The sequence below is a fragment of the Crinia signifera genome, chromosome 1 (genome assembly GCF_055691185.1).
Source record: "Crinia signifera chromosome 1, ASM5569118v1, whole genome shotgun sequence".
Classification (NCBI taxonomy): Eukaryota; Metazoa; Chordata; class Amphibia; order Anura; family Myobatrachidae; genus Crinia; species Crinia signifera.
In genome coordinates this window covers 115,360,521-115,386,396 of record NC_139217.1, presented here as the reverse complement: position 1 = coordinate 115,386,396, position 25,876 = coordinate 115,360,521, and the positions used below count along the sequence as shown (strand labels likewise).

Sequence of the window (25,876 nt, the reverse complement as noted above, 5' to 3'; positions counted from 1 at the left end):
TTGCCCCCTCGCCATCTCTAGTGATGTGTGATGTATCTATTCCTCCATACCAGCACTTCCTATTATACACCTACACCTCATGTAATACACATCTGTCCCCATACCGTCTCTATATTTGCCATATTGCAGTCAGTACGCTTCTATCACCACTTTATTATATCATTACACTGCTGGTTTTGTCTACGTGTTTTTCAGGACTGCTAGTAGGGTAGAAAATGAGCAAAAAGTTTGACATAATACCAAAAAACAGTTTCTCCTTCTGGGTGGTATACGGTCGTTGGGTTGACAAACAAAAGGTTGACATGCATTGGGTCGACCACTGAAGGTCGACATGGCTTAGGTCACCCTCACCGCAGAAACCCCCTCCCCGGCACCCAGTATCTCTCTCCAAAGCTTAGTACATCTGTCCCTTTGCATAAAACATTGTTTGTACCTATGCTTTCTGAAAAGAATGCAAATTTCCTAAATATCGGATTAAACAATGAGCCCACTGAACTACATATGTGTTGCAGCTCACTGCTCAACAGCCAGGCTACTGGCCAGCCAGTGTACGTTCAAGATGGCTGCAGTCAGTACATGCATAGCACGGCTCCGACACAGGGGGTCGCTGTAGGTAACACTCACAGGGAATTGACTGTCTAGCTCTGCTCTCGCCTCTACCATCACCACTCTGAGCGGCACATCCGGGCCATCTGTGTGTGTGTTGTCGGTACGGCGCGGCTGCTTTTGCTGCACCCGTGTGTGCTCATCAGCCGGGATGTCTCAGCGGGAGTGGGGCGTAGTGGAGGTGAGCAGGCCCGGGGATACACTGTGGTATTTATTGCAAGTATGCGGTTGTGATACGTGCAGCATAGTGTACAGTGATAACGTGTCCCTGTAACCTGTGTCTTTCTGGCGTATTTCACTATTATATTCTTATGCCGGCACTGATCCCCCACCCCCTGTGCTGCGTCCCCAGCTCCCCCACCCCCTGCGCTGCGTCCCCAGCTCCCCCACCCCTTGCGCTGCGTCCCCTGCTCCCCCACCCCTTGCGCTGCGTCCCCTGCTCCCCCACCCCTTGCGCTGCGTCCCCTGCTCCCCCACCCCTTGCGCTGCGTCCCCTGCTCCCCCACCCCTTGCGCTGCGTCCCCTTCTCCCCCACCCCTTGCGCTGCGTCCCCTGCTCCCCCACCCCCTGCGCTGCGTCCCCTGCTCCCCCACCCCCTGCGCTGCGTCCCCAGCTCCCCCACCCCCTGCGCTGCGTCCCCAGCTCCCCCACCCCCTGCGCTGCGTCCCCAGCTCCCCCACCCCCTGCGCTGCGTCCCCAGCTCCCCCACCCCCTGCGCTGCGTCCCCAGCTCCCCCACCCCCTGCGCTGCGTCCCCAGCTCCCCCACCCCCTGCGCTGCGTCCCCTGCTCCCACACCCCCTGCGCTGCGTCCCCTGCTCCCCCACCCCCTGCGCTGCGTCCCCTGCTCCCCCACCCCCTGTGCTGTGTCTCCTGCTCCCCCACTCACTGTGTTCCCTGCTTTCCCATCTCCTGCACTGCTACCCATATCACATTCATTATTTGTACCATCTTTTCTGCACTGCTTCCCCAGCACATCCATAATCTGCAATGCCCCCCTCATCACATGCATCACTTTGTACCTACTTTCCTGCACCGCATCGCATCACCTGTACTGTATCCTCTCCAGTCATAAACACACCATCAAAATACTGGTACTTCTCTCATCACATTCATCACCTGTACCATCTCTCCTCCCGCATCGTCTTTTGCTGTCTTTCCTGCACTGCCGCCCCTACCATCGCAACCATCAACTCTACTATCTTTCTTGCACGGCTCCCCCCCCCCGCCCCCCCCCCCCCACACACACACACACACATTCATCACCTGTATCGTCTTTTCAGTACTGCTCCCCTTACCATCACATTCATCACCTGTACCATCTTTCCTTCACTGATTCCCCCCCCCCCCCCCCAACACATCCTTCACCTGTACCGTCTGTCCTGCACTGCTCCCCCGCTATCACCTGTACCGTCTTTCCTGCACTGCCCCCCCATCACATCCCTCACCTGTACCGTCTTTCCTTCACTGCTATCACATTCATCACTTGTATAGTCTTTTCTGCACTGCTCACCCCCCATCACATCCATCGTCTGTGCCGTCTTTCCTGCACTGCTGCCCCACCATCACATTCTCCACCTGTACTGTCTTTCCTGCACTGCTCCCCCCATTCCATTCATTACATGTACCGTTTTTCCTGCACAATCATTACCTGTACAGTTTTTCATGCACTGCTCCCCCAATCACATTCATCACCTTTATTGTCTTTCCTGCACTGCTCCCCCCCCAATCGCATCACACACCCCCCTGTATTTACCTGTAATTTTGTCTCCAGTTCTACAATGGTATATGCACATTCCCCAGTGGTGACCCTTGCGCTGGATATCCTCAGTGCCATATATTATATGTATCAGAACATGTATACGGGTTGTAGTCACACACTTCCCTGGCTGTATTTTGCTGTGTTTTTTCTATATCCCATCAGGGCCTAACACAGTGAGGGCTGACCTTGGCACTCCATTTTATAACAATAAACACGATAATATAATTTACAGTATTATTGTGTGTATTGTGTATGCATTATATATTATAGGGTGTGCCCTGCTGTGGGTGCTGAATACATTGAGATATCCCTTCTTCTACTCAGTAACCTCAGTTTCGGGGTATGGTCGCTAGGTCGACACTATGAAGGTCAACATACATTTGATCGAGCATTACAGGTCGACACATACATTAATGTTGACATGGCTAAGGCCAGCAGGGTCGACGGGTCTGCACATTAGGTCAACAATGGGAAGGTCTACAGTCAAAAGGTCGACTTGACTTTTTTATGTTTTTTGGAGTAGACTTGTGCCGACAGGCGATATTTCATCCCCTATCATCCACTAGGACGTGGTGGGAGACTAGCAGCATGGCGAGGGTACATTGGTCTGGTGTCCATATCGACTTATGTCAACATTCCGGACACAAAATGTGAAAAACTCATCAACATTTGACGCTCGATCTAATGCTTGTGTCGACCTTCTGACCCTGTCGATCTTTGCCATGTCAACCTATTGACTTTTAGTGGTTGATCTTCATACAGTCGACCCTATGACCCATTCCCTCTGGTCCTTATGGAACCTGCATAGCACTCAGATATTGGGATTGATGCCGACGTCCACCATGCTGGTGCTGAACACCTTCCTTTATTCAGTGCTGGAGAGGGGATTGCAGCAGATTGTTACATCAAATACTCCAGTTAACTGGATGTCTGCCCCAATTCAGCTGCACAGTTTAAATGATATATCTCATTGCACATTTTATACCCAAGCTACTATTAGAGGCCAGTGTATTGGATGTCATTTTATGTGGGGTTATAGTGAGCAAATCTATAAGTTTTTCTATAAGCCCCGGTAAGAACAGCTGTGCATAGTAGCCCCACAGGTTCTGATCTGTGGCTCCATGGGCAGGGTGACTGGAGCGTAGTTTTGAAATAACTTTTTTTTTTTACTGATTTTTATTACTTAATAGGTGCTTGAAATGTTAAATGCACCCCCACTATCAACGCCAACCCGAAGCGTGGCGAGCGCATCGGTACACGTCCTCCGACCTTTTCATACCCCCACTATCCACGTCGACGTGGAGTTGATTTTTATATAGTGTGGCGAGCCACCGAGCCTGAAGCGTGGTGAGCGGACGCTATTACTTTACATGTATTCCGCATCCCCTCGCGGGGCTCGCTGCGCTCGCCACGCTTCGGGTTCGCTGCTCTCGCCACACTATATAAAATCAACTCCACGCCGACGTGGATAGTGGGGGTAGGAAAAGGTCGGAGGACGTGTGCCGCCGCCCCTCGCGGGCATTCACATCCTGTAAACATTTTGACCGGATCCCCAACATACAAAGCTTTTGAATTGCTGTTTTCGGTCAATTTAAATTTGCCTACATTGTTGTATGGTATTTCAGTAATGTTTAGTTCAGATTTACAATGTACAATTTTTTTATTAAACCTACAGATCTATATTGAATTCATTATTTTTTTTTTATATAAGGTTGTATTAAGGAAATCTCTGTTAAAAATAGTAAAACATAATTTAATTCTCTTTTATTTTAAAGTAATAATTACTACAACTACAGATGAGGTATTTATACAAAAATCTTAACACACAGCCTCAGAATTTGTCATCTGTTATCTGAGAATAGGACTTAGGGGCCTACACACGTAGCGATGGGCGTTCTAAATGATGCTAGATTGCCCAGATCGCATAGCATACAGCGCTGCACAGCAATGCGCTTCTAAGCGAACACTGGCCCTGACCCCCGATAGCGAAGCACTGGGACGCGCATCGCTATGCCCCTGCACACCGAATGATGTATGTGCAATTTCTAAACGATCTAGTGAGATGGCTTAGAAAGTACTCCTCAATCACTATGTGTGTAGGCCCCATTAAAGCTTTGCTTGTTTGTTTAGATTTTACTCGGAGCCTGTGCCTGTTGCTACCCCACCTGGGGCGTTATCCAATTACACACGGTAATTAAGTATGGCAGATGGATTTGCCAGCGTCTATCCATCTAGCTTTGTTAGTGACACTTATTGGGGATTACATTACATGTGCCTTAGGCACGCACAGCATAGTCCCCGATAAGCAGCCCTAAGGGCAGTGATAACACATGGGATCAATTTGGGTCGAAAATATTAGCAGTGCATGTGGTACGTGTGCAGTGTGGCTGTAGACATGCTGTATTGGCGTGGGAAATAGTGCCATTGCTCCATTGCGGGCCCTCCCTCAATCTGGGGTTGGCACTGGAGACCATGCAGTCCCCCACTGATGACCAGTTTTGCCAGTGAACAACAACACAAGTAGTGTTCATTCTAGCACCCGCTATCTTTGAATAACCATGCAGTTCCGGTTCCGTGCCCGGGGTGTCGCTGTCTACTGTGGTGTTTCTAGCACAGGTCTGTTTTTGCATATCAGTGCTGATATATAGACCACACTGTGCTAGAAGCACTACAGCAGACAGTGACACCCCAGGCAGGGAAGAGGAACTACATGGGTTTTCAAAGATAGTGGGTGCTAGAATGAACACTAACAAGGTATATATTTTCCTGTGTCTTGAGTTATGGATGAGTCCCCAGTTGTTTATGAATTTTGAATGGATTCTATAGTCTAATGAACATACAAACAGGAAACACATGTTACAAATAACATAATTTTATAGGAATGTTCAAGTTGTGATTTATGGGGAAAACTTTGTTATTGCTCGGTTGTAATTAGTAACACTTGTGCACTGTATTTGTATTTCCATTACAGGTTCATATTTTAGCTCCCAGACATTTGCTTCCTTATAACTTGTTGTGTGATTTTCAGTCTAGAACTTTCTCTGTTTTGCTATCTTACATCTTCAAACTCCTATATCTGCTGCTATCTTTTTTTATTTTTCTATTATTTTTTTTTACAAGCCTTCTGTAATTTCAATCTACTATTTCATAGCTGCAGTCTTATTCCGCTCTGGAATTGTCCTGTGCATTGTGAATGAGCAAAGAGTTCCGTAGGTATCCTAATATTGGAAGCTTGCTCTTTTTATGTATTCACAGAAAGTCTCCAAAAATCGCATAGTAATTCAGATCATGTCCTCATCTGCTTCTGTCTGGAGCTGGCGGTGCTCTTGTAAATGGCTGGCCACAGATCATACCTTTATAATATATGGAAAGCCAGCAATGCTTATGTCTGCTTTTAGTTTCATGGTATAAAGACAGGAAATGTATTTATTTAGCATAATTAAACATATAAAGTACAGCTGCCTTTATGAAGAAACATTTTTTGTCTCCGATAGATATACAGGTTGAGTATCCCTTATCCAAAATGCTCGGGACCATGAGAATTTTGGATAATGGATTATTCCGTATTTCGGAATATTTTAATATTTCAATGATGTATTTTGAAGTATCTTGCATTTATGCTGTATAAACACATAATATACACACAAATATATTTTATTACCACATAAAATACACACAAATATATTTTATTTGTTCAAAAAAACAAGGTTTCAAAACGTGAAACAAAATTTGTGTACTATCTCAGCACTGAATTTGAATGCCAAGCAATCATTGTCTTGCACATATATAGTGCCATTTACATATCATGTCCCCAGTGATGCTGTTACAAATGTCCCCAGTGAGTTTTTAGCAAAAAAAAAAAAAAAAAAAATTTCACTTTCTGGAATGTCTGGTTTTCGGAATAATTCGGATAACGGATATTCGGATACGGGATACTCGACCTGTACTTATAATCATGATTCCTTCAGTAGTGCTTATTACAGTACTTCTATGTAATGTGTAAGGTATTCTGCTGGAAATTACTTATGGTGGCCACACATCAGACCAACTTTCCTACAACCATCCAACTAGTTGCTTGGATGGAATAAAGATCTGGTACTGGATGGGAGCAAAGGACAATCAGAAATGTGCTCACAAACCCAGGAAAATGGACAAAAACATTCAAATTGTTTAAATCAAACTACAGTACTGTGACTGAGCGACAGTTTTTGTCCTTTTCCAGATTTTGAGAGCAAATTTCTGAAGTAAATATTACATTTGCTCCCATCCAGTACCAGATTTTTATTCCATCCAAGCAACTAGTTGGATGGTTGGAGGAAAGCTGGTCTGATGTGTGGCCACCATTACAGTATATCAGAGCAAGGAGACAGAGTAAAGTCCAGACTCAATTAGCTGGTTAGTGGTCCTGTAGTATGAAGTCCAATGTTTATAGTACACACTGAAAAATGCTCCCTGGTACATGGGTGTGGTAGTGTTCACTCTAGGATGGAGACCGGGCAGGGCGCCGGGGGGCGGACCGGGCCACAGCTGGGGGCGGTCCCGGGCCTCCGGCGTCATCAAAGGGGCATGCCCGGGCCGCCGGCGTCAACAAAGGGGCGTGCCTGGGCCGCCGGCGTCATCAAAGGGACGTGCCTGGGCCGCCGGCGTCATCAAAGGGGCGTGCCCGGGCCGCCGGCGTCATCAAAGGGGCGTGCCCGGGCCGCCGGCGTCGTCAAAGGGGGTGGGACCGGCCCCTCCGAAGCCACTATGCTGCCGGGGAAGCACCAGGCATCGCCTTCTACGGCGACGCTGGGCTTCCCCGTGAGGCTGTTTTAGAGGGGCAGGGCGCATTTTGCCCTTTAAAAATCGGGCAGGGCGCAGCGCCCCGCTAAAACAGCCTAGCGGGAACACTAGTGTGGTATGGGGTTCCGACAGTCGTGATCCCGACAGTTATTAGCCCGACGTCGTGATCCCGACTGCCCGGACTCAGAGAGCATGGCGAGTGCAAAAAAGCCACGCGAGCCACCTATTCTATTATCTGTCTGGAGAAAAAAGCCCCTTGCACGGTGGCTCGCTATGCGAGCCACCTATTCTATTCTCCCTCTAGGGGGATCGTGGTCCCCCACGAGGGAAAATAGCTGGTGGCCGTTGGGCACCTGGCTGTCAGTGTTTTGACAGTCGGGATCCCAACGTCGGGTAAATGACTGTCGAGATCCCGACTGTCGGGAACGCGTCCGGCACCCCTGGTACATATGCAAGTCCATTGCAAATGGCAAGTTTCAGGTATCTGGGCAATGCCACTCATTAATTCTGCAGTGTGGGAATTGTGGAAAGATCATCCTGAACCACAGAGAAGATAGCAGGTCCATGTAGAAGGCTTTTAGTGCCCATAAGCAAAGTATTGGAAACTTTTAAATAGTGTCAAATGGTCGGTTGTTGCAAACTTTTAAAAATGGCAGCAATTGTATTTCAACAAGTAAATGTCTATAGCAGGGGTGACCAAACCATTCCTCGAGATTTACCAACAGTCCAGGTTTTCCAAATCACCTCACTGGTGCACAACTATAGTCATTACTGTCACCTTTTCAAACCTGCTGCATTCATTCCTACTATAGATCCACAGGTTGCATGAAATAGATAAACTGTTGGTAGATCTTAAGGACAGGTTTGCCTACCCCTGGTCTAGAGTATATTGGGTATATTAAAGTATATACATAGTGATTCATAATAGTGTACTGTATGTACACATTTATCTGCACATTTAAAAAAAAAAAAACTTTCCTATCAGTACAAGACCAAATTGACATATCCCACATAGTTTAACCCCTTTTTTCTGCTTTTTAGAAAAAATCAACTTAAAAATTATGTGCTTTTACTGGCCATATTTTAATAGCCAAAAACCTCTAAATATATTCTATTCATGGAGAGGGGTATTCCAGGGCTCACTAGGTATCCATATTTGTACAGTAAATGGTTTCCCTAATTTTCCCCTAGTTTGCAGTTGCAAACTAAATGCGTTAACTTCCTTTGACCCCTGTATTAACCAATTGTATTAACCAATTGAGTGCCAAGTGAATTTGTTAAAAAAAAAAAAACATTTTTATTCCTCATAATGACCTATCTAGGATATCTTTTTATTTTTTTACACATCTTGTATTTGAGTTTATATAACAAATGTGAGCAACACTGGCATTTTTAGTGGATGTTTGGAACATCTCTCACAGATGTGGGCACTAAAAAGGGTTAACTTAATACGGATTTTTCATTAAATTACAAATACAGGTTGAGTATCCCGTATCCAAAATGCTCGGGACCAGGAGAATTTTGGATAACGGATTATTCCGTATTTCGGAATATTTTAATATTTCAATGATGTATTTTGAAGTATCTTGCATTTATGCTGTATAAACACATAATATACACACAAATATATTTTATTACCACATAAAATACACACAAACATATTTTAATTGTTCAAAAAACAAGGTTTCAAAACGTGAAACAAAATGTGTGTACTATCTCAGCACTGAATTTGAATGCCAAGCAATCATTGTCTTGCACATATATAGTGCCAGTTACATATCATGTCCCCAGTGATGCTGTTACAAATGTCCCCAGTGAGTTTTTAGCAAAAAAAAATTTTTTTTTCACTTTCTGGAATGTCCGTATTTCGGAATAATTCGGATAACGGATATTCGGATACGGGATACTCGACCTGTAACCGCAATGTTCCTCACTGTAAATAGTAGAGCAACCTAGTTTCAAAGTTTCACCGCTAATTAAATCTACCCTTGGTGTATACTTTAAAAAGTGATAAAATGGACAGTGATAAACAACCAGCACCTACCTGTCATTTTTCAAACCCAGCATTTAACATGGCAGATAGGAGCTGGTTGTTTATCACTCTCCAATTTATCACTTTTTGAAGCTTGATACATCTGGCCCCATGTACTCTTTCATGTTGTATATGAAGTCTTACTTGCCGCTGGGATGCAGATAATATCACTTGACATAAGATTTATTAGGCGTGATCAGAGACCACATGCATCGCATGAATATATTTATAGATAATCGCATGTAATCCCCAGATTGAGAAACTTGCATTATAGAAACTTTATTGTCCGCTTATACGGCCTACACACATGCAGATATTAAGGCATTTTCTAAGCGATTTTGCTTAGTTTGGCAAAGTCGCTTAGCAAATGCCCTCACATCGGTGTATGTGTGGGGGCTATATCGGCAGCAGTGCGCGTCCCCGCGCGTCTTTATCGCTGGCCGAGATTGATGGACAGTGTCCATCAATCTCGGCATCGGCAGGGTTCTCCCACCGGAGAACACTGGCGCTGTCTGCTCGCTTAGCACACAGAGCTGACAGCTCGCTCTGTGTGTGGGCTGTCAGCTCTGTGTGCTATGCGATAGCGGCGCAGCACAGCCCGACCTAGCATAGCTAGGTAGCCCTGCACACATCGATATGTGTGTAGGGCCCAATAATTAGTAGTCCAAATCTTCTGTTCAGCCCAAACCGCGTGGGCGTATAGGGAAGGCTAAAAGACCATGTGGTTCTAATCTGCTGTAAAAACGATTTCTTAACCTAATGTGTCACTCTGTGGGGGAGATGTATCAAGCCTTGAAGAGTGATCAATAATGTTTCCCAAAGCAACTACTCAGATTCTAATGGTCATTTCAAAGACTGTGCCAGATAAAGGACAGAAGCCAATTTCTTTGCACAACTTCTCCACTGTATCCTTCTCCTCCAAGTCTTGACAAATCTACCCCCAATGTGAGGTGTTTTAGCTGCAATTTCATTATTGATATGCTGTTTTTTGGTTTTTACCTCTACGTTTAAGGATTGTCATGTTGTAAATGTATAAATTATAAATCTTTTTAACGAAATCTAGTAGTAAATGTGGGGACATCATATTTGACAGCTATACAGTTTATAATGTTTTCAGAGCTTCCTTCATGTTGGGAGTATCTGCTTCCCAGACCTCTAATTTCTTGTGACTTGTGCTTGCAGGATGTGCAGAAACACTCCGTCCACACGCTGGTTTTCAGATCTTTGAAGAGGACCCATGACATGTTTGTGGCCGACAACGCCAAGCCAATCCCAACTGATGAAGAGAGGTAAGATTAATATGTAATTGCGGTTTCATAGTACAGCCACTCCTTGCTGGATGTTCGTTTTCAATGAAACCTGTACCTTTTAATAGGTTGTAAAGTAAATATATATATAAAAAAAATCCCTACACAGCTACTGTATTTGAGTGTCATGAAAGGTGAGCTGCTGATGGAGCTGTAATTAGAGCTAGTCGGAGTATGAATTCACCACATACTGTTTGAGGAAGTCGTTAATTACTTGTGTCCTGCTGGCTCCTGTTTTTCTGCACAATAAATAATGGAGAGAAATAACAGGTTATCACTGTCCCCGCTGCGCAGGTTCAGGGGGGAAGCTATGGATGATTATCTCATCAAATCCTGTAAGTTAAATAATAATTATTGAGCACACAGAAACCTGCAGATTTTGTATTTATACATTTATGGAAACCCATTTATTCATAAGGCAGTAATAAATACTATGGGCTCCAAATATCAAGACAATTAGAAAGTTACCTTTTCCCACTCATGTCTGTGGGGGGCCTTCCTGTGCCGTCCGCTGTCAAGGTCATGATGGTGGTGGAGTGGGGTGTATTTGTAGAAATGAACCAGTGTCATGTGGTCTATTGGACCTTCTAATTAACCATGGTGTATAACTATACATAGGGCTGTGTTTGTCCATTATGTATAATAATAATAGCATATGCCAACTTCATGGTGCTAGCAGGATCACATACACCTATTGTCATCATCTGTTCTTATTGTCACTGTCCTGATCCCGAATATGTGCTGCAGCCATATGATTCTACACCCAACGCTCGCTGTAATTAAACCCTTATTTTTTGCCGAGAATGAACCTGTACCTTACAACAATGTGGTTGCTTTGCTAATAATAATAATTGTATTTCTTCTACGATCCCCATGGCAGCCATAACACTGGGTTCCAAGGACCGCCCACTTTGGGTATAATACCCCTCCTCTCACCTTCATGTGTGTCTTTTTTTCTCCTGTCTCCATTTCAGCTAGATAGGGGTAGTGTAGTTCTATAATTTTTTGTTTTCCTACATGGGCTCACCTAAAAATCTGGTGTGGCTCCCCGGGGGGAAGTAGGGTGCAGTGGAGTGTGGCCTGTTCAGATTCCTGCCACTGGTACCAGGACTAAAGGAGTGTGGTCTGTTTGGAGTCCTGCCCTAACATTATAGGGAAACTGCAGCTCTAAGGACGATTCTGCAGAACCCTGACTGACAGTGCAATAATCACCGGGTGTCATGGAGTTGAGCTCTGACACTTACCCCATTCTGGTGCTAGTCTGCCCGTCTTGTCACCGGAGAGGCTGCACAGGACGCATAGCGATGGCGCTGCCCGTCCACGCTGCGCCGGGAGCTCCGGCAATGAACTCCGGCACCCGGGACCGGAAGTGGGTCCCTGTTACTTCCGGCGGCGGTTACTGGAAAGGTGACCGAGGGGAAACTGAGACCAGGCACAATAGTTCCGCCCAGCAAGTTGTGAGCGGCCGGAACTAAGAATCTCAGTAGTTGTTTCCCAGAGCACCCATTTGCTGGACGGACAAGCAATGGGAGGAAAGCGGTGATTTAAGCTTCAAAACCATGCATATGTTTCACAGTGCAGTGGAAGCTCTCCTAGCAGCAGGCTGACTACAAGTGGCTGTGTGCAGTATGGAGTGTCCCCCCCCATCAGCCGGATAATGCCCTTACTAGGTAAGCTCATTTGTTTTTGGCCATTAGAGAATGTTTATTTTTAGTATAGTTATTGATAGGCTATATATTGTATTTTAGTGTGTGCCTTCTTCGCCTAAGAAAAAGAGCGCTAAGAAGATAAATATTTCTACTACCTGCATGGCTTGTGATAAGTTCACAAAAACAGCCGTTATGTGAAGATTGTGGGGTAGTGAAAGATAGTCTGGGCAGTCAGAGATGCTTACCAAATTGATGGATTGGATGAAGCAATCCATTGTGTCCAAGGAAGAATTCCTAGAAATGCAGGGGTCTAAAAGGTCTAGACCCCAGGCTGGGTTACTAGATGAAGGAGGATATTCTTCTGAGTAGATAGAAGAGCTTGATGAGGGTTCAAGTGAAAAGGCTGGTGAAATTAATTATGAAAGTAGAGCATTAAACCTTGAATTGGTGGAGAGTATGTTAAAGAATATTTATAAGGCGATAAAGTACAAAGAAGCAGAGGTATTGGAGGAACCTGATGTATTTTTTGAAGATAGAGCTAAAAAGGGAAGGTGTTTCCCGGTTCATAAAGTAATGAAAGATATAGTATCCAAAGAATGGATTAATATGGATAAAAGACAAGGGAAACTTCCAAGAATTGAAAAAATGTACCCCTTTTAAGGATGAACCATTCCTGAGTTGGTGTGAAATCCCTAAAGTAGATGTGGCAGTGGCAGAATTAACATCTAGAACGACCATATTCCTGGAAGATGGGGCAGCGCTCAAAGATCCGATGGATAGAAACTGCTCTAAAAAAGTTACATATATCTTCAGTAGTATCTTTGAAATCTGGAGTAGCTGTAGCCTCAGCGGCGAGAGCTCTGAGATTATGGGTTCAGAGTTGCAAAATGATGTTTTAGACAGAATATCCAAGCAGCATATGTTAAGAAATATACAAATTATGCAAAAGGCTATTGAATATATATATATATATATATATATATATATATATATATATATATAATGTGAGGTGTCATTAGATCCTGTCGCATTTTCGGCCAGGTCTATGGCAGCTGGAGTAACGGCGAGAAGGGCCTTATGGCTAAAAGCCTGGAGTGCAGATGCTCATTCCAAGAATAGATTAACCACTTAACCCTTTTGAGGGGTCATTCCTATTCGGTCAAAAATTGGATGCTATGATTCAGAGAATATCTGGTGGAAAATCGGTGAGATTACCATAAGATAAGAGGAATCAATTTCCTATACCCTATTCTTCTAAAACGCAATACAGAGAAGCCAAGACCTACAGGCCAGGTCGTAATTATTACAGAAGAGGTAATACAGGTGTCTCGCGTCAGTCATTTTGGCAGTCTAACAAAAGAGGCACAAAACAATGACTATGCCGAGCAAATGATGATTGGAGCTCATCTTTCAGCCTTTGCAGATGTTTGGGAAAGGTCGGTAAAAGACACATGGGTAACCAGAATTATAAGAGAAGGCTACAGAATAGAATTTCAAAAACTCCCCAGGAACAGATTTTTAGAATCAAGAGTTCCAAAGATGCAAGAAAAAAACAAGCTTTGATGTTAAAGATCCAACAGTTGTTAGTCAGGAGCAATGGAACCGTTGCCTGTATTTCAGTACAAGACAAGTTTTTACTCAAACCTCTCCTTGGTGGAGAAGAGTGCCAGGGGGTACAGGATGATCCTTGATTTAAGAGATCTAAATTTACTGATAAAAAACAAAAGATTACGGATGGAGGCAATGACATCAATTGTGACGGGCATAAAGAAAGCAGAATTCCTCGCATCTATAGATCTGAAGGATGCATATTATCACATTTTAATAGATGAAGAAAACAGAAAATTACTGAGGTTTTCCCTATTAGGGATACATTACCAGTTCAGATGTCTGCCATTTGGACTCAAAACTTCTCCCAGGGTATTTAAAAAAGTGCTGGTTACTCTGATTGCTGGACTAAGAGAAAAGAAAGTACAAATTTGGCCATATCTAGACGATTTATTAGAAGCAGGAGATTCAGCAAAGGAAGTTCAAGAAAGCATAAAATTGACCACGAGTTACCTTCAGGCACATGGCTGGGTAATAAATGCAGAAAAGAGCCAGTTAATACCTACTCAGAAGATTCAATTTCTGGGGGTAATAATAAACACTCAGATTCACAATTGCACTGTCACCAGAGAGATGTCTAAATATTCAGAAGTCAGTGAGAGAAATACAACAGGAAGAAAAGTTTGTTAGACTTCGGGTCCGATTATTAGGTATGATGGCATCAACCATTCGAATAATTCCTTGGGCTCAGTGGCATATGAGGATACTACAATGGCGACTTCTACCGTTTATAAGAAGAGGAGATGGCAACGAGGTTTCTATTTAGTTGGACTGGAAGACAAGCAGGTCCCTTCATTGGTTGTCAAAAGGTCTTCAGACCAAGTAGATGAGTCTGGTGTTACCAAAGTTATTGATTTTTACAACAGATGCCAGTTTATCCGGTTGGGGAGCTCATGTTGGAGAGGTAACAGTCCAAGGAAATTGGTCTTGGAAAGAGGGTATGATGTCATCCAATATGAGAGAGATGGAAGCTGTATGGAGACCAATGGTGGCACTCAGAAAGGTGATATACAAATCACATCTGAGTAATGTCAGACAATACTACGGTGGTTGCACAAATAAACCACAAAGGTGGAACCAAAAGCAGAAAGTTGTTTCTGGTGGCACAAAAGATCATGTTATGGGCAGAGAAAAATCTACAATCAATATCAGCAGTTCATGTACCAGGAATACAGAACACGATTGCTGATTATCTAAGTCGAAAATAATTATTACCAGGAGAGTGGGAACTGAATGCAGACGTCTTCAGTCAGATTGTGAACAAATTTGGAGTTCCAGAGATAGACCTGATGGCGATCAATACCAACAAGAAGGTGCCAGATTTCTACTCAAGGTATTATCACAAAGCTCTGGAAATAGATGAATTTTCAATAAAGTGGCAGTTCACCCTGGGTTATGTCTTCCCACCGTTTCCTATGATTGCCAAAGTGTTGAAAAAGATAAGGGAAGATCAATTGGTGATTCTTCCTTTCTGTCCGAGAAGAGCCTGGGACATGAATGGGATGAGTATGGCAGTTCAGAGACCATGGACGTTACCGACCAGAGTAGATCTTCTTCATCAAGGTCCGATCTATCATCCAGACCTGGGATAGTTATGTCTCAAGGTTTGGAAGTTGAGTGGCAAATGCTAAGACAACAGGGTGTCTCTGATCAAGTTGTGGAGATGTTATTGAAGGCAAGGAAGGAAGTGTCTTCACGTGCATACCACAGAGTATGAAGAAGATTTATGATAAATACTGGTTGTGTAAAATATTTCGAGTTAATACCAACTACTCAAGTCTTACAATTCTTGTATGAAGGAGGGAAGGAAAAGGCTAGAGATTCTGGGTGCACTCTAGAGTGCACCCAGAATCTCTAGCCTTTTCCTTCCCTTCTTTACCAAATATATACATCTAGAGAAGGGTAGCACCTTAGCTGTTAACAATATAAAATACGTAAAGGAAAGCACACAAAGAGTAGTGTGAAACACAAATTGAACATACAGGATAAACAGCAAGGGGTTACACAAGGTCCGAACAAAAGGAGAAAAATACACTCTGTGCGGAACAAAACTTTTCCTCAAAAAATACTTGTATGAATGATTTAATTTAGGATTGGCAGTAGCTACAATCAAAAGTCAGGTCTCGGCAGTAACTGTCCTGATAGACAGGAGTTTAGCAGAAGACAAATTGATAAGAAGATTCTTTGCAGCAATTCCAAGAATACGTCCTACAGTACGATCATTGGTAGCACCCTGGGACCTGAATAAGGTTTTAGCTATGCTAATGAAACAGCCATTTGAACCTATTGATGAGAGTTCTATGAAACACATTACATGGAAGATTGTGTTTTTTAGTGGCAGTGACTTCAGCTAGAAGGATTAGTGAACTTCAAGCACTATGGATGGAGCAACCAATTTATATTTCCGGACAGAGTGGTACTCCGGACACATCCAAATTTCCTACCTAAAGTTGTAACTTTGTTTCACTTGAAATTGTTCTGCCTGGATTCTACCCAGAGACAAAAGTAGAGGAGCAGAAAAATTGGCATACTTTGGATCTAGTAAGAGCAATCCAGAACAGAACTGATCAGGAAAGATAAGAATTTATTTGTTATTCCAGAAGGTCCCAAAAAACAAGGTCCTCTATTAAATGCGTTCACCATACATTATGCCCTAAATGTTCCTACCACCCATTTTGGGAGTCATGTATTACATGGTGCTCTAAATAATTAATATAGAGCCAAAAATAAAATGTTATTGCATTACTTTGATCCCTCCCTGGTTTTGTTCTATGCTTGGGTATGTCGCAGTGTTATGGCTGCCATGGGGATCGTAGAAGCAAGGGACGAATTATACTCACCGATAATTCCTTTTCTTCCTAGAGATCCCATGGCAGCCATTTATTACCCTCCCAATGGTGTGTGTGTTTGTTTTCCAGATAAATATTATGGAGACACATGAAAGACACACATGAGGGTGAGAGGAGGGGTATTATACCCGAAGTGGGCGGTCCTTGGAAAAAAACCATCCTCTCTAGACTAGAAGGAGGCGGAGATAACCCAGTATTATGGTTGCCATTGGATTTCTAGGAAGAAAAGGAATTATCGGTGAGTATAATTCGTCCCTTTTTATATAGTGCTTTTCTCCCATAGGACTCAAAGTAGCTTAAAATACATCAAAAACATGGTACATTGAATAAAGGCATTAGAATTGCATGAAGTTGGAAAACAGAGAGAATGAGACTTAACGTAGAGAGCACATTAAGCATACTCTTGGGTTGGTTCAGACATTTTGGGTAATAACTTGATGGGTTGTATAGTCAAACCATAAAAAATAGCAGACACGGCAGCAGTCTTGGGCGCACAATGCAGGATTACCTTGGGAGAAATAGGTCACGCCCAGGAGAGATAACACAAAATGGGTGGTTTCAGCATCCTACTGCTAGTGTCCCACCGTAACCATCGGGTCCATGTGTTTTTCATCCTATCCGCAGGCATACCAAATAAGGCAGCCATTTTGGGCGCACTATGATGGTTATGCTTAAGGAGATAAGCCACTTGTATGCAATGCACATATGGGAAAACTGATATGTATAATAGTATGATAAACTCTGAACTAATAGAGCCACAAGTAGTACATTCTCTGTGTACACTCTAGGTGGCCATACACTACTGCAATGTATTGCAGCAGTGTGTGACCATCTATCCGGATCGCATGCGATATATAGCATGGGGACCTTTCACATGCGATGTATCGCATGCGACCTCGTTCTCAGTCGCTGGGAGGGGGGGCAGAGTCGAACTTGGAGTAGGTCCGATGATCGGACTCCAATTCTCAGTCCGATCCATCGGGATCGGGTAATATCGGCCCAAATCGAACTAGTGTATGGGCACCTTAAATGTTTTGGTGCAGCAGTCGGGATTTTATCCCTCATAAGGATTAGTCATTCACATTCTAGCTATGGCAAATGAGCAGTTAAGTCATACTTGCCTACCTAACCCTCTTCATGAGGGAGAAAATGCTCTGTTCCTGAACTTTCCTGGTAATGTATGATTGCCATCACCTGTGGGGAGCTAGGTAAGGAAGGTTTCACCACAGGTGATGGCAATCCTACATTACCAGGGAAGCCCAGGAACAGAGCATTGTCTCACTCATGGAGAGGGTCAGGTAGGCAGCTATGAGTTAAGTGCAAAATCATGTGAAGGGCTGATGTGCACAAACTTTATTTGTCTATCACTGATAAATCTTTGGGCAGTATTCAATGCCTCAGATTTGCTGTATTTTACCCCCCCCCCCCCCCTCCAACATCCGTGCACTGCTCCCCTGCGCTGCCGCTCACAGCCAATGCCCGAGTCAGGAGTCCCGGCAGGGGGATGGAGTCAGGAGTCCCGGCAGGGGGAGCGCTCTGATGTTGCAGGGAGCCCCCGCACAGAGGCTGAGGACGGGGATGGGTCCAGCAGCAGCAGACCTTTGGCTCCGGCAGCCACAGCGCGGTGATAGCAGATGTCAGCGCTGGCTTCTGGAGCCGGAGATCTGCTGCTGAACACGTCCCCGTCCTCAGGCTGTGCGGGAGGCTGCCTCCGGCATCAGCGCGCTCCCCTGCTGGGACTCCACTCCATCACCAGCAGCAGTGGCAGGGAGCGGAGTTCGTCGTAGGGGATCATTTTTGCCATCAGGGGCAGCGCAGCGAGCCCGCAAGGGGCTTCATTGCGCTCCCCCTGCTGTGCAGTCGGGATTCCGACATCGTAGAAATGACTGTCGGAATCCCGACTGTCGGTGTGTCATACCACACCCAGAACAGGAGCCTATAGTGAGTCTATGGAACTGGATTCATGCGTTACATGTCCGCTAGTAAAAGAACATCACTGTGATGTCTCCTATGTGGTGAACGTCATCAGTTGTGATCAATGGATTGAACATGACCTTGGCTGAGAAACATCCAAACTCCAATAATATGAAGGTAGACTGGAGATTGCTTAAGAACAACCAATCCTAAATAAGTAATTGAAAGTGTATGTGTTTTTTTTCTTATGATAAATGTCACTTCTTTTAGGAATATGTATATATATATATATAGAGTTTTTTTGTTTCTTTCCTTGCTAGCCACAAACTGAAAATGGGTGTGAAATTACGAACAGAGTACGGACCTGTTCTTCACATGCCCATACTAAAGGAGAACCGGGAGAAGGGGCATCCTGTAATGGGCGATCCATATGAACATTATGCCAGCAGTCAAGGTTTGTAATCTCCTTGATTTAGGAAATAATATAGCAATACATATTTTCAGCTAAGCAATGTAAACCTCTATTGTTGTGTCCTAGTTTGGTATTGTTAATATGGTGTGCAGACTTAAAAGCTTTTGCTTTTATCACTTAACAAACAATAGACAGAGGAAGGCTAACTTTAATTAGCTGTAGTGTGTTTATCTGCATATTATGGAAGGTAGATTCTGCTCACAGCTCTTTAAGCAGAATCTGCAAGTTCCCTGATGAAACCCCATGTCCTATTAATATAGCCCTCATTCATCTGGGGGGCGGCGCGTCAGACAAGGGAGGAGCTCGCACTAAGCTTACACTGATGCCTCCTCCATAGAAGTGAACGGGACACGTTTCGCTCAACTTGGATTACACGTTCACACTGCTCAGCGACCCGGGTTCTTTTAAACCAAGTCGGATTGCCGAGTTGCTGGACCTGGGATTTTTCAAACGGCCTCTTCACACCACACAGTGATCCGAGTTGGACCTGGGTTATTTGTGCGGTGTGATAGGGGTATTACAGAGTTTGATATAGGTGATTATGCTAATGAGCAATGGGACACCTGATACACTTTAGCTGCTTCCTAGCAGCCCTCTAACCTTCAATAGGCCTCAGATTACTTTAAAGGGGCCTACACATGGGGCAATTTAAGCCTGTTTTCTAAGCGATCTGACTAGATCGCTTAGAAAATGACCCTACATCGCTCCATGTGTAGGTTCCATAGCGATCCTGCATGCAGGGTAAATCTAGTCCGATTACTATTCAGGGCCAGTGTTCTCACCAGAGAACACTGGCCCTGACAGATCGCGTGAGGTGTGGTGAGCGATCTGAGTGATCTAGCATTGCTCAGCAAAGTCGCCCTGTGTGTAGGCCCTATTGCCCTTATTAATATGATACCATGCACACTGCGCCGGAGACTGCAAATCTTTTGGATTGCTTCTGAGCTGGGCAAACTGGGATCGCATGCAAAAGGACAGCGATCTTGCCGCCCTGGAAGGTTCCAGGCATCTTGTTGGGGGGGGGGGGGGGTTTGCAGGCGACTCCGCCCTAGTGTATGCCCAGCTTAGGCTAAACAAGTGTCACAATCTAGAACAAGCTGACAGCTGGGTGTTGCAGATGGAGGAGTATCTTATTTTATGAGTGCCAACATCGTGTGATTTTTGTTACTGTGTTTTTTTCCTTTTTTTTTTTTTACATTTAGTTTTACAAAATGTGTGTGTTTAACTTAAACAGGTCTTGAGTCTGAATACATGGTAACTGGAACACACCCATATCCATCAGGACCAGGTATTTCATTTTAATCATATCATACATATAAATGGCTGTTACGTGCGATCTTTGTACACATAAATGTATTTTCTTCTCGAGAGGTGGGAAACAATTGCCCACATTGTACTTGGACAAAGTTCAGGATGTATCTAAATAAAGTGGTTGTTTTAGTGCTATGTGATTATATCCTACCCTGACATGCCTGCAAATCCTGCGTTCCCTGTTGGATCAGATTAAATAATGCTGTTTTGTCATTTAATTTTACACGTGTAATTAAATTACGTCAGTCAATACTGTATGGAGCAATGCACTCACTACTGTAAAGCATATAGTAGCAGTCAACGAGAACTTCTGTGCCATTAGAAAAGCACAATGCTTAGAGTGAAGATACAGATGCAGCCTCATACTTCTAGCCTCAATATGCCATGCAGTGTGAGATGCCCAGCATAAGTGAGCCGCCAGGTCACGTGCCACTCTGATGATGTGGGCCCTTTTTTTTTGGCTGAAAATTCGCTTTTATGTAGTCCTGCTTGAGAGAGCGCTGTGTAAATAAAATGATCATCATTTATTATTTTGCATGTTTAACATCACTTGTGTAATATGTGTTCTTTACTTTCTAGGTGTTGCCTTGACGGCTGATACTCAGATCCAAAGAATGCCCAGTGAGTCCGCAGCACAGTCTCTGGCTCTGGCGCTCCCACCTTCACAGGCAAGGTAAATGATACACCAGTTATCCCGGCAGATATCACTTTACTAACTGTATGAACATTGGGCCACATGTATAAGCCTTAACAAGTGATAAAGTGGAGAGGAATTATGGACGAGATGTACTAGACCTTGAAAAGTGATAAAATGGAGAGTGATAAATCACCAACCAATCAGCTCCCACCTGTCATTTTTCAAACACAGCCTGTAGCATGGCAGTAAAGAGCTGATTGGATGGTGGCTTATCCCTCTCCATTGTATCACTTTTCAAGCTTAGTACATCTGGCCCAAAACTACCAGCTGCTAACTACCATTTCTCATACTCAGCCTGTATCATAGCAGCTGATTGGCTGGAACTTTATCATGCTTCACTTTTATCACATTTTGATACTTAATACATTTGGTTATTAGGCATTGCACATAATGGTCCATGATGTAATACCGATACTTGTACCTGTCATCTTCTGTGATGGAATCATGCATTTGAAAGGAATTTAGAGATTCTTCACCTATATTGTACAATGGCAGCCTCATTGATGAACTTTCAGTTTTTAATGATTTTTATTTTTTATTTCTCACGATTTGAATTCCTCTCCTACCCAGGTTAGATGCTCACCGCACTGCAGCAGGAGTTGCAGATATTTACAGGCAACCTGGGTTTTCTGAGCGCTCACAACCTCCTGGTCTGTCAATGGTAAGTAATCCCATGTTATGGTTATAATACAGCACAATGGGCATGTGCTATCAATAATTATTAGACCGCAAAAAAAAAAAAAAAAATCTCACAACTAATCACAGGCTTTTATATCTTACCATCCTATATAATAAAAGGCTATCACTGCTCCTCACCTCTTTGGGGTGAATTGTAAGAGTTTTATGCTAGATGGCGCCCTATGTAGCAATTCAAATGTTGCTCCTTTTAGTCACGAACCTCTGCCGGCGCTGACATTACTGTTATTTTGTTCCATCATTTTGATGGGCTGCTAACAAATAGAAACATATTGCACATGGTTGAAACCAAAGTTTTTGTATTTGTGGGGTTTGCTGTGATTGGTGTATGCAGTATCCTGAAACGACATAAAGCCACATACTTAATTGATGTCTGTTCTTAGAGTGTCAGTCATTGTCATCTCCTCTGCACCAGATGTTTAATGTCTGCTAAACTCTGCTCTTGCCTGCAAAATAAATTTGCAACAAGTGTGTAAATTTGTCTTTGGTTTTTGCGTAAATGAACAATTTCCATGTCTATTTCTACCCTCACGTACAGTCCCTCATAAACGTATGCGATTTGGGCTGATTTCACCCAATTCCGACAGATTGAGCGGAAAAATCAGGTGATATCGCCCAAATTGAATTTGTTTATCATCCCATAAGCTCCAATGTGCAATCCCATCCGCATCTGATTACAGTCAAATGTCTGACTGCCTGGTGGTCCGACCTTGTGTTTGGTACCCCTCCTGGAGGCGGGGGAACAGGGGCGCATACAATACATTGCATGCTCTCCTGCTGACCGGGGAGGTCCAGGGCGGCTCAAGGGGAATCGGATGGCCGGACACTGCTACGACTTCTCGCAGTAGTGTCTGGCCATCTTAAGTGAACAATATTGGGCATACAGCATTTTAGGAAGCACAAGCTTTTATGCTGCCTGTTGGGAGTGAGCCCTCCTAGTAGTGAAGCTTTTCAGAGTTATCCACCCTATCTTACATCATCTTCAGAGAGTTTGGCTACATCCGTTTAAACCATCATCAGATTATGTAAACTGCTTTAAGGCTATGGAGGCGTAACAGCAACAGAGGAATCTCTTGAGCCCCTCCCTCAGCCTCCTGGCTCCGGTCCTGGGAATTGACATTGTGTGCATGCACAGTGCCCAATACCCTGGGTGAGGTTTTTCACAAACAGCTGTCTGCACCTCAACTGCTGGCCCATGCAGCTATGTCAGTGGATTACACCTGTGGAAAGGCATCACTGTATGTGGAAGATGTCTGAAGGAAAGACAAAGTCGAAAAATACGCAGTATGGGGTAGTATGAAGTGTCACCATTCAGAATGTTGTTATGGATATTAGGTCATCAAGCAGTATATCGCCACTTACAAATGTAATGTTTAACCTTAAGTCTAACTGTAAGAAGAATTCACATTTTAAGTTTAGAAGAGCAGAGAAAATAAGTGAGGTGTACAGGGGCGTAACTAAAACTTGGTGGGCCACATAGCAAAATCTTGAAAGCCCCCCCCCCCCCCCCCTTCACACACACTCCATCTCCCTCTGTATGTTGGGTAGAGAGGGTGGGGTGGGGGGTGAGGGGAGTGTGTGTTGGGGAGAGAAACGGGGGGGGGGGGGGCGGGGCGGGCGGCGGCAGAATGTTGCTTGTAAGGGGTGGGGTTGTCAGGCATACAATAGGTGAAGGGGGTTGGGGAAAAATGTGATGTGCACACAGGTGTTTGGGGGTCACCTCACATTTCCCCCATTTCACTTTAACCTGGAGGGTCCCTCTGACATCCAAACACCAGCAAGGGTCATTTAAATCCAGCTAACACACGCTGGCTCCCTCACCACCATACTAGGAAGCGCCGGGAGCTGGTGACCATTTAAGCCTGTGCTTCTGAGGTCATGCGCCTATCCCCACCGCCCGCCTGCCTCTATCTGTGTGGCAGTGACAGGCATCTGTCCCAGTGCCTGGGATTGCAGGAACTTTAATCTTTACAGTGAGCACCCACTGCAGGGGCTTGACACACTGTTCTTCGTCTGCCGGGTCCACACCTCAGGCTCTGGGGCACCTGGCACAGAGGAGAAGACACGGCCGGGACTGCGCAGGGAAGACTGCCGGCATTGAGCGCCCGGCAAATAGGGAAGGCAGCTGCAGCGTCCTCTATAGTGTGGCAGTCTAAGCGCCCGAGTGCCTAGTCTGACCTGGTCTGTATATAGCCTTCTTCCGTGCCAGCTGTTAAATTGGCACGCTGCGCCGTATTATAAATATATATTTTTTTATAATTTTAGAGGGTGAAGGACATTGATTGCTGATGCCTCGGTCCCCATAGCAGTTGCATCCCCTGCACCCTCTGTAGTTACGCCGCTGGGTGTATTTATATGTTTTGTTTCATTATTTTCACATATTTATGCACTTTTTTTTTAAACAATTTTTTAAATCAGTATATCTGTTGGCATTTTAGGCGGCTTTGGAGTCTGGTGGAACAAAACACTCGGCTTTAGCAAAGAAAGCTCCAACGATGCCCAAACCACAGTGGCACGCTCCTTGGAAATTGTACCGCGTAAGTCAACCTCTGTCTCCTCAGAGGATTGTGTAATAACTGTAATCATCACTGTCCATTATCAGTGCTTCCACTAGTATGTTAGCTGTTCCCTACTTATAGCTCACCTGCAGGTTTTTTATTTTAGTGATGTTCTGCGGAAGTCATTTTAGCAATAAATAGCTTTCTTGTAATTGATATATATAAGTAGCTATGCCTTTGGGAACTTACTTTTTATAATGTGTCCTGCAGTATATCCCAAACACATAATTCTCCTTGCGGTTGCTAGGCATCGTCTCATAAACATGTTTATATCGTGTTCACTTTTTGTAAATGAAGTGTGTGCTCTTTGTACAGGTTATCAGTGGTCACTTAGGGTGGGTGCGCTCCATAGCCGTTGAACCCGGGAACCAGTGGTTTGTTACAGGCTCGGCAGACAGGACAATTAAGGTAAGAGGACTTCACCAGAGAGTCAGTTCTTTTCCTGCTAAAGGGTATAATTTGCTGTGCTCCCATTGTGCCTTTGTAATTTTCTTCATGCCGGTTTCAGCAATAGAGAAAAAAAAGCAATTTTCTTTTCCATGTTCGAATGGTTTAGATGTGCGAATCAATAACAACTAACAAGTAAATTGCTGAAATAGAAGCAGTCTCACTTGGGTAGCATTCAGCATTTACTTAATAATATGGTAGTTATGTGAAAGGAAATGAAAGAAATTGTGTATAACAAACCAATAGATCTGTGTTTGCTATATAGAACATGTACGTCTGTTCATAACAAATGGATTTCAGATTATTGTAATCATTCTATGCACAGGAGAGATGCCTTTTTATTGTTGGTCAAATATTAATGATCTATCAATTGTCTATACATATGTATTTGTGTGTGTGTCAGTGCGGACGGTGTAATGGTTAGCATTAATGCCTCACAGTACTGAGGTCATGGGTTCAATTCCCACCATGGCTCTAACTGTGTGGAGTTTGTATATTCTCTCCGTATTTGCGTGGGTTTCCTCCCACAATCCAAAAATATACTGGTAGGCGAATTGGCTCCCAATAAAATTAACCCTAGAATGTCTGTGTGTACATGTGATTGTAAGCTCCACTGGGGCAGGGACTGATGTGAATGTTCAAATATTCTCTGTAAAGCGCTGCGGAATATGTGTGCACTATATAAGAAACTGTAAATAAATATATATGTATATAATAATCTATCAATCACACACTTATTAGAGTTGTGCGGGGCCTGTTTTATTTGGATCTCAAATCGGGATCTTATTGGCTATCCAAAACGTGATAGCAAATAACCAATCGGAAAAATCTGAACTTGCGATAAGAACTGAGTAAATCCAAACCTGCACATCTTTCTCTTTTTTTTATCTATCTATCTCTCTATTTATCTCTCTCTATATCTCTCTGTATATGTATGTGTGTGATATATATATATATTTTTTTTAAGCTTGCAGCATAGAGACAGCAGTCTTGGATTACATCTTTCAGTCTGCACAATGAAGATCTGGCCTTTGGCTCTGCTAATGTCTGATGCTGTTCTGTTTTCTTTCTGTCTCTGCCTATATTTCAGTGAAGAGCTTATGACTCCAGCTACTGTTAGTGGGCCCAGGAGAGACATACACTTAATACAAAGCACAACTGTAGCATGATTTTCTTGTCATTGTTTTA

General features: G+C 43.9%; 1 protein-coding gene across 2 annotated transcripts in view; it reads left to right on the top strand.

Moving 5' to 3' along the window:
- The first annotated feature begins 636 nt into the window (after window positions 1-636).
- PLRG1 (pleiotropic regulator 1) overlaps window positions 637-25,876 on the top strand; it is a 38,979-nt gene continuing 13,739 nt past the window's right edge. The window contains exons 1-8 of one of the 2 annotated variants that reach the window (XM_083171995.1): window positions 637-787; window positions 10,363-10,469; window positions 18,828-18,961; window positions 20,214-20,267; window positions 20,870-20,963; window positions 21,558-21,648; window positions 24,122-24,220; window positions 24,557-24,649. In XM_083171995.1, the coding sequence (XP_083028121.1) occupies window positions 758-787; window positions 10,363-10,469; window positions 18,828-18,961; window positions 20,214-20,267; window positions 20,870-20,963; window positions 21,558-21,648; window positions 24,122-24,220; window positions 24,557-24,649 (702 nt within the window). In that variant the 5' untranslated portion in view covers window positions 637-757. Of the gene's footprint in view, window positions 788-10,362; window positions 10,470-16,662; window positions 16,832-18,827; window positions 18,962-20,213; window positions 20,268-20,869; window positions 20,964-21,557; window positions 21,649-24,121; window positions 24,221-24,556; window positions 24,650-25,876 lie in introns of those variants that run through there. The other variant, XM_083172003.1, reaches the window with a different exon arrangement.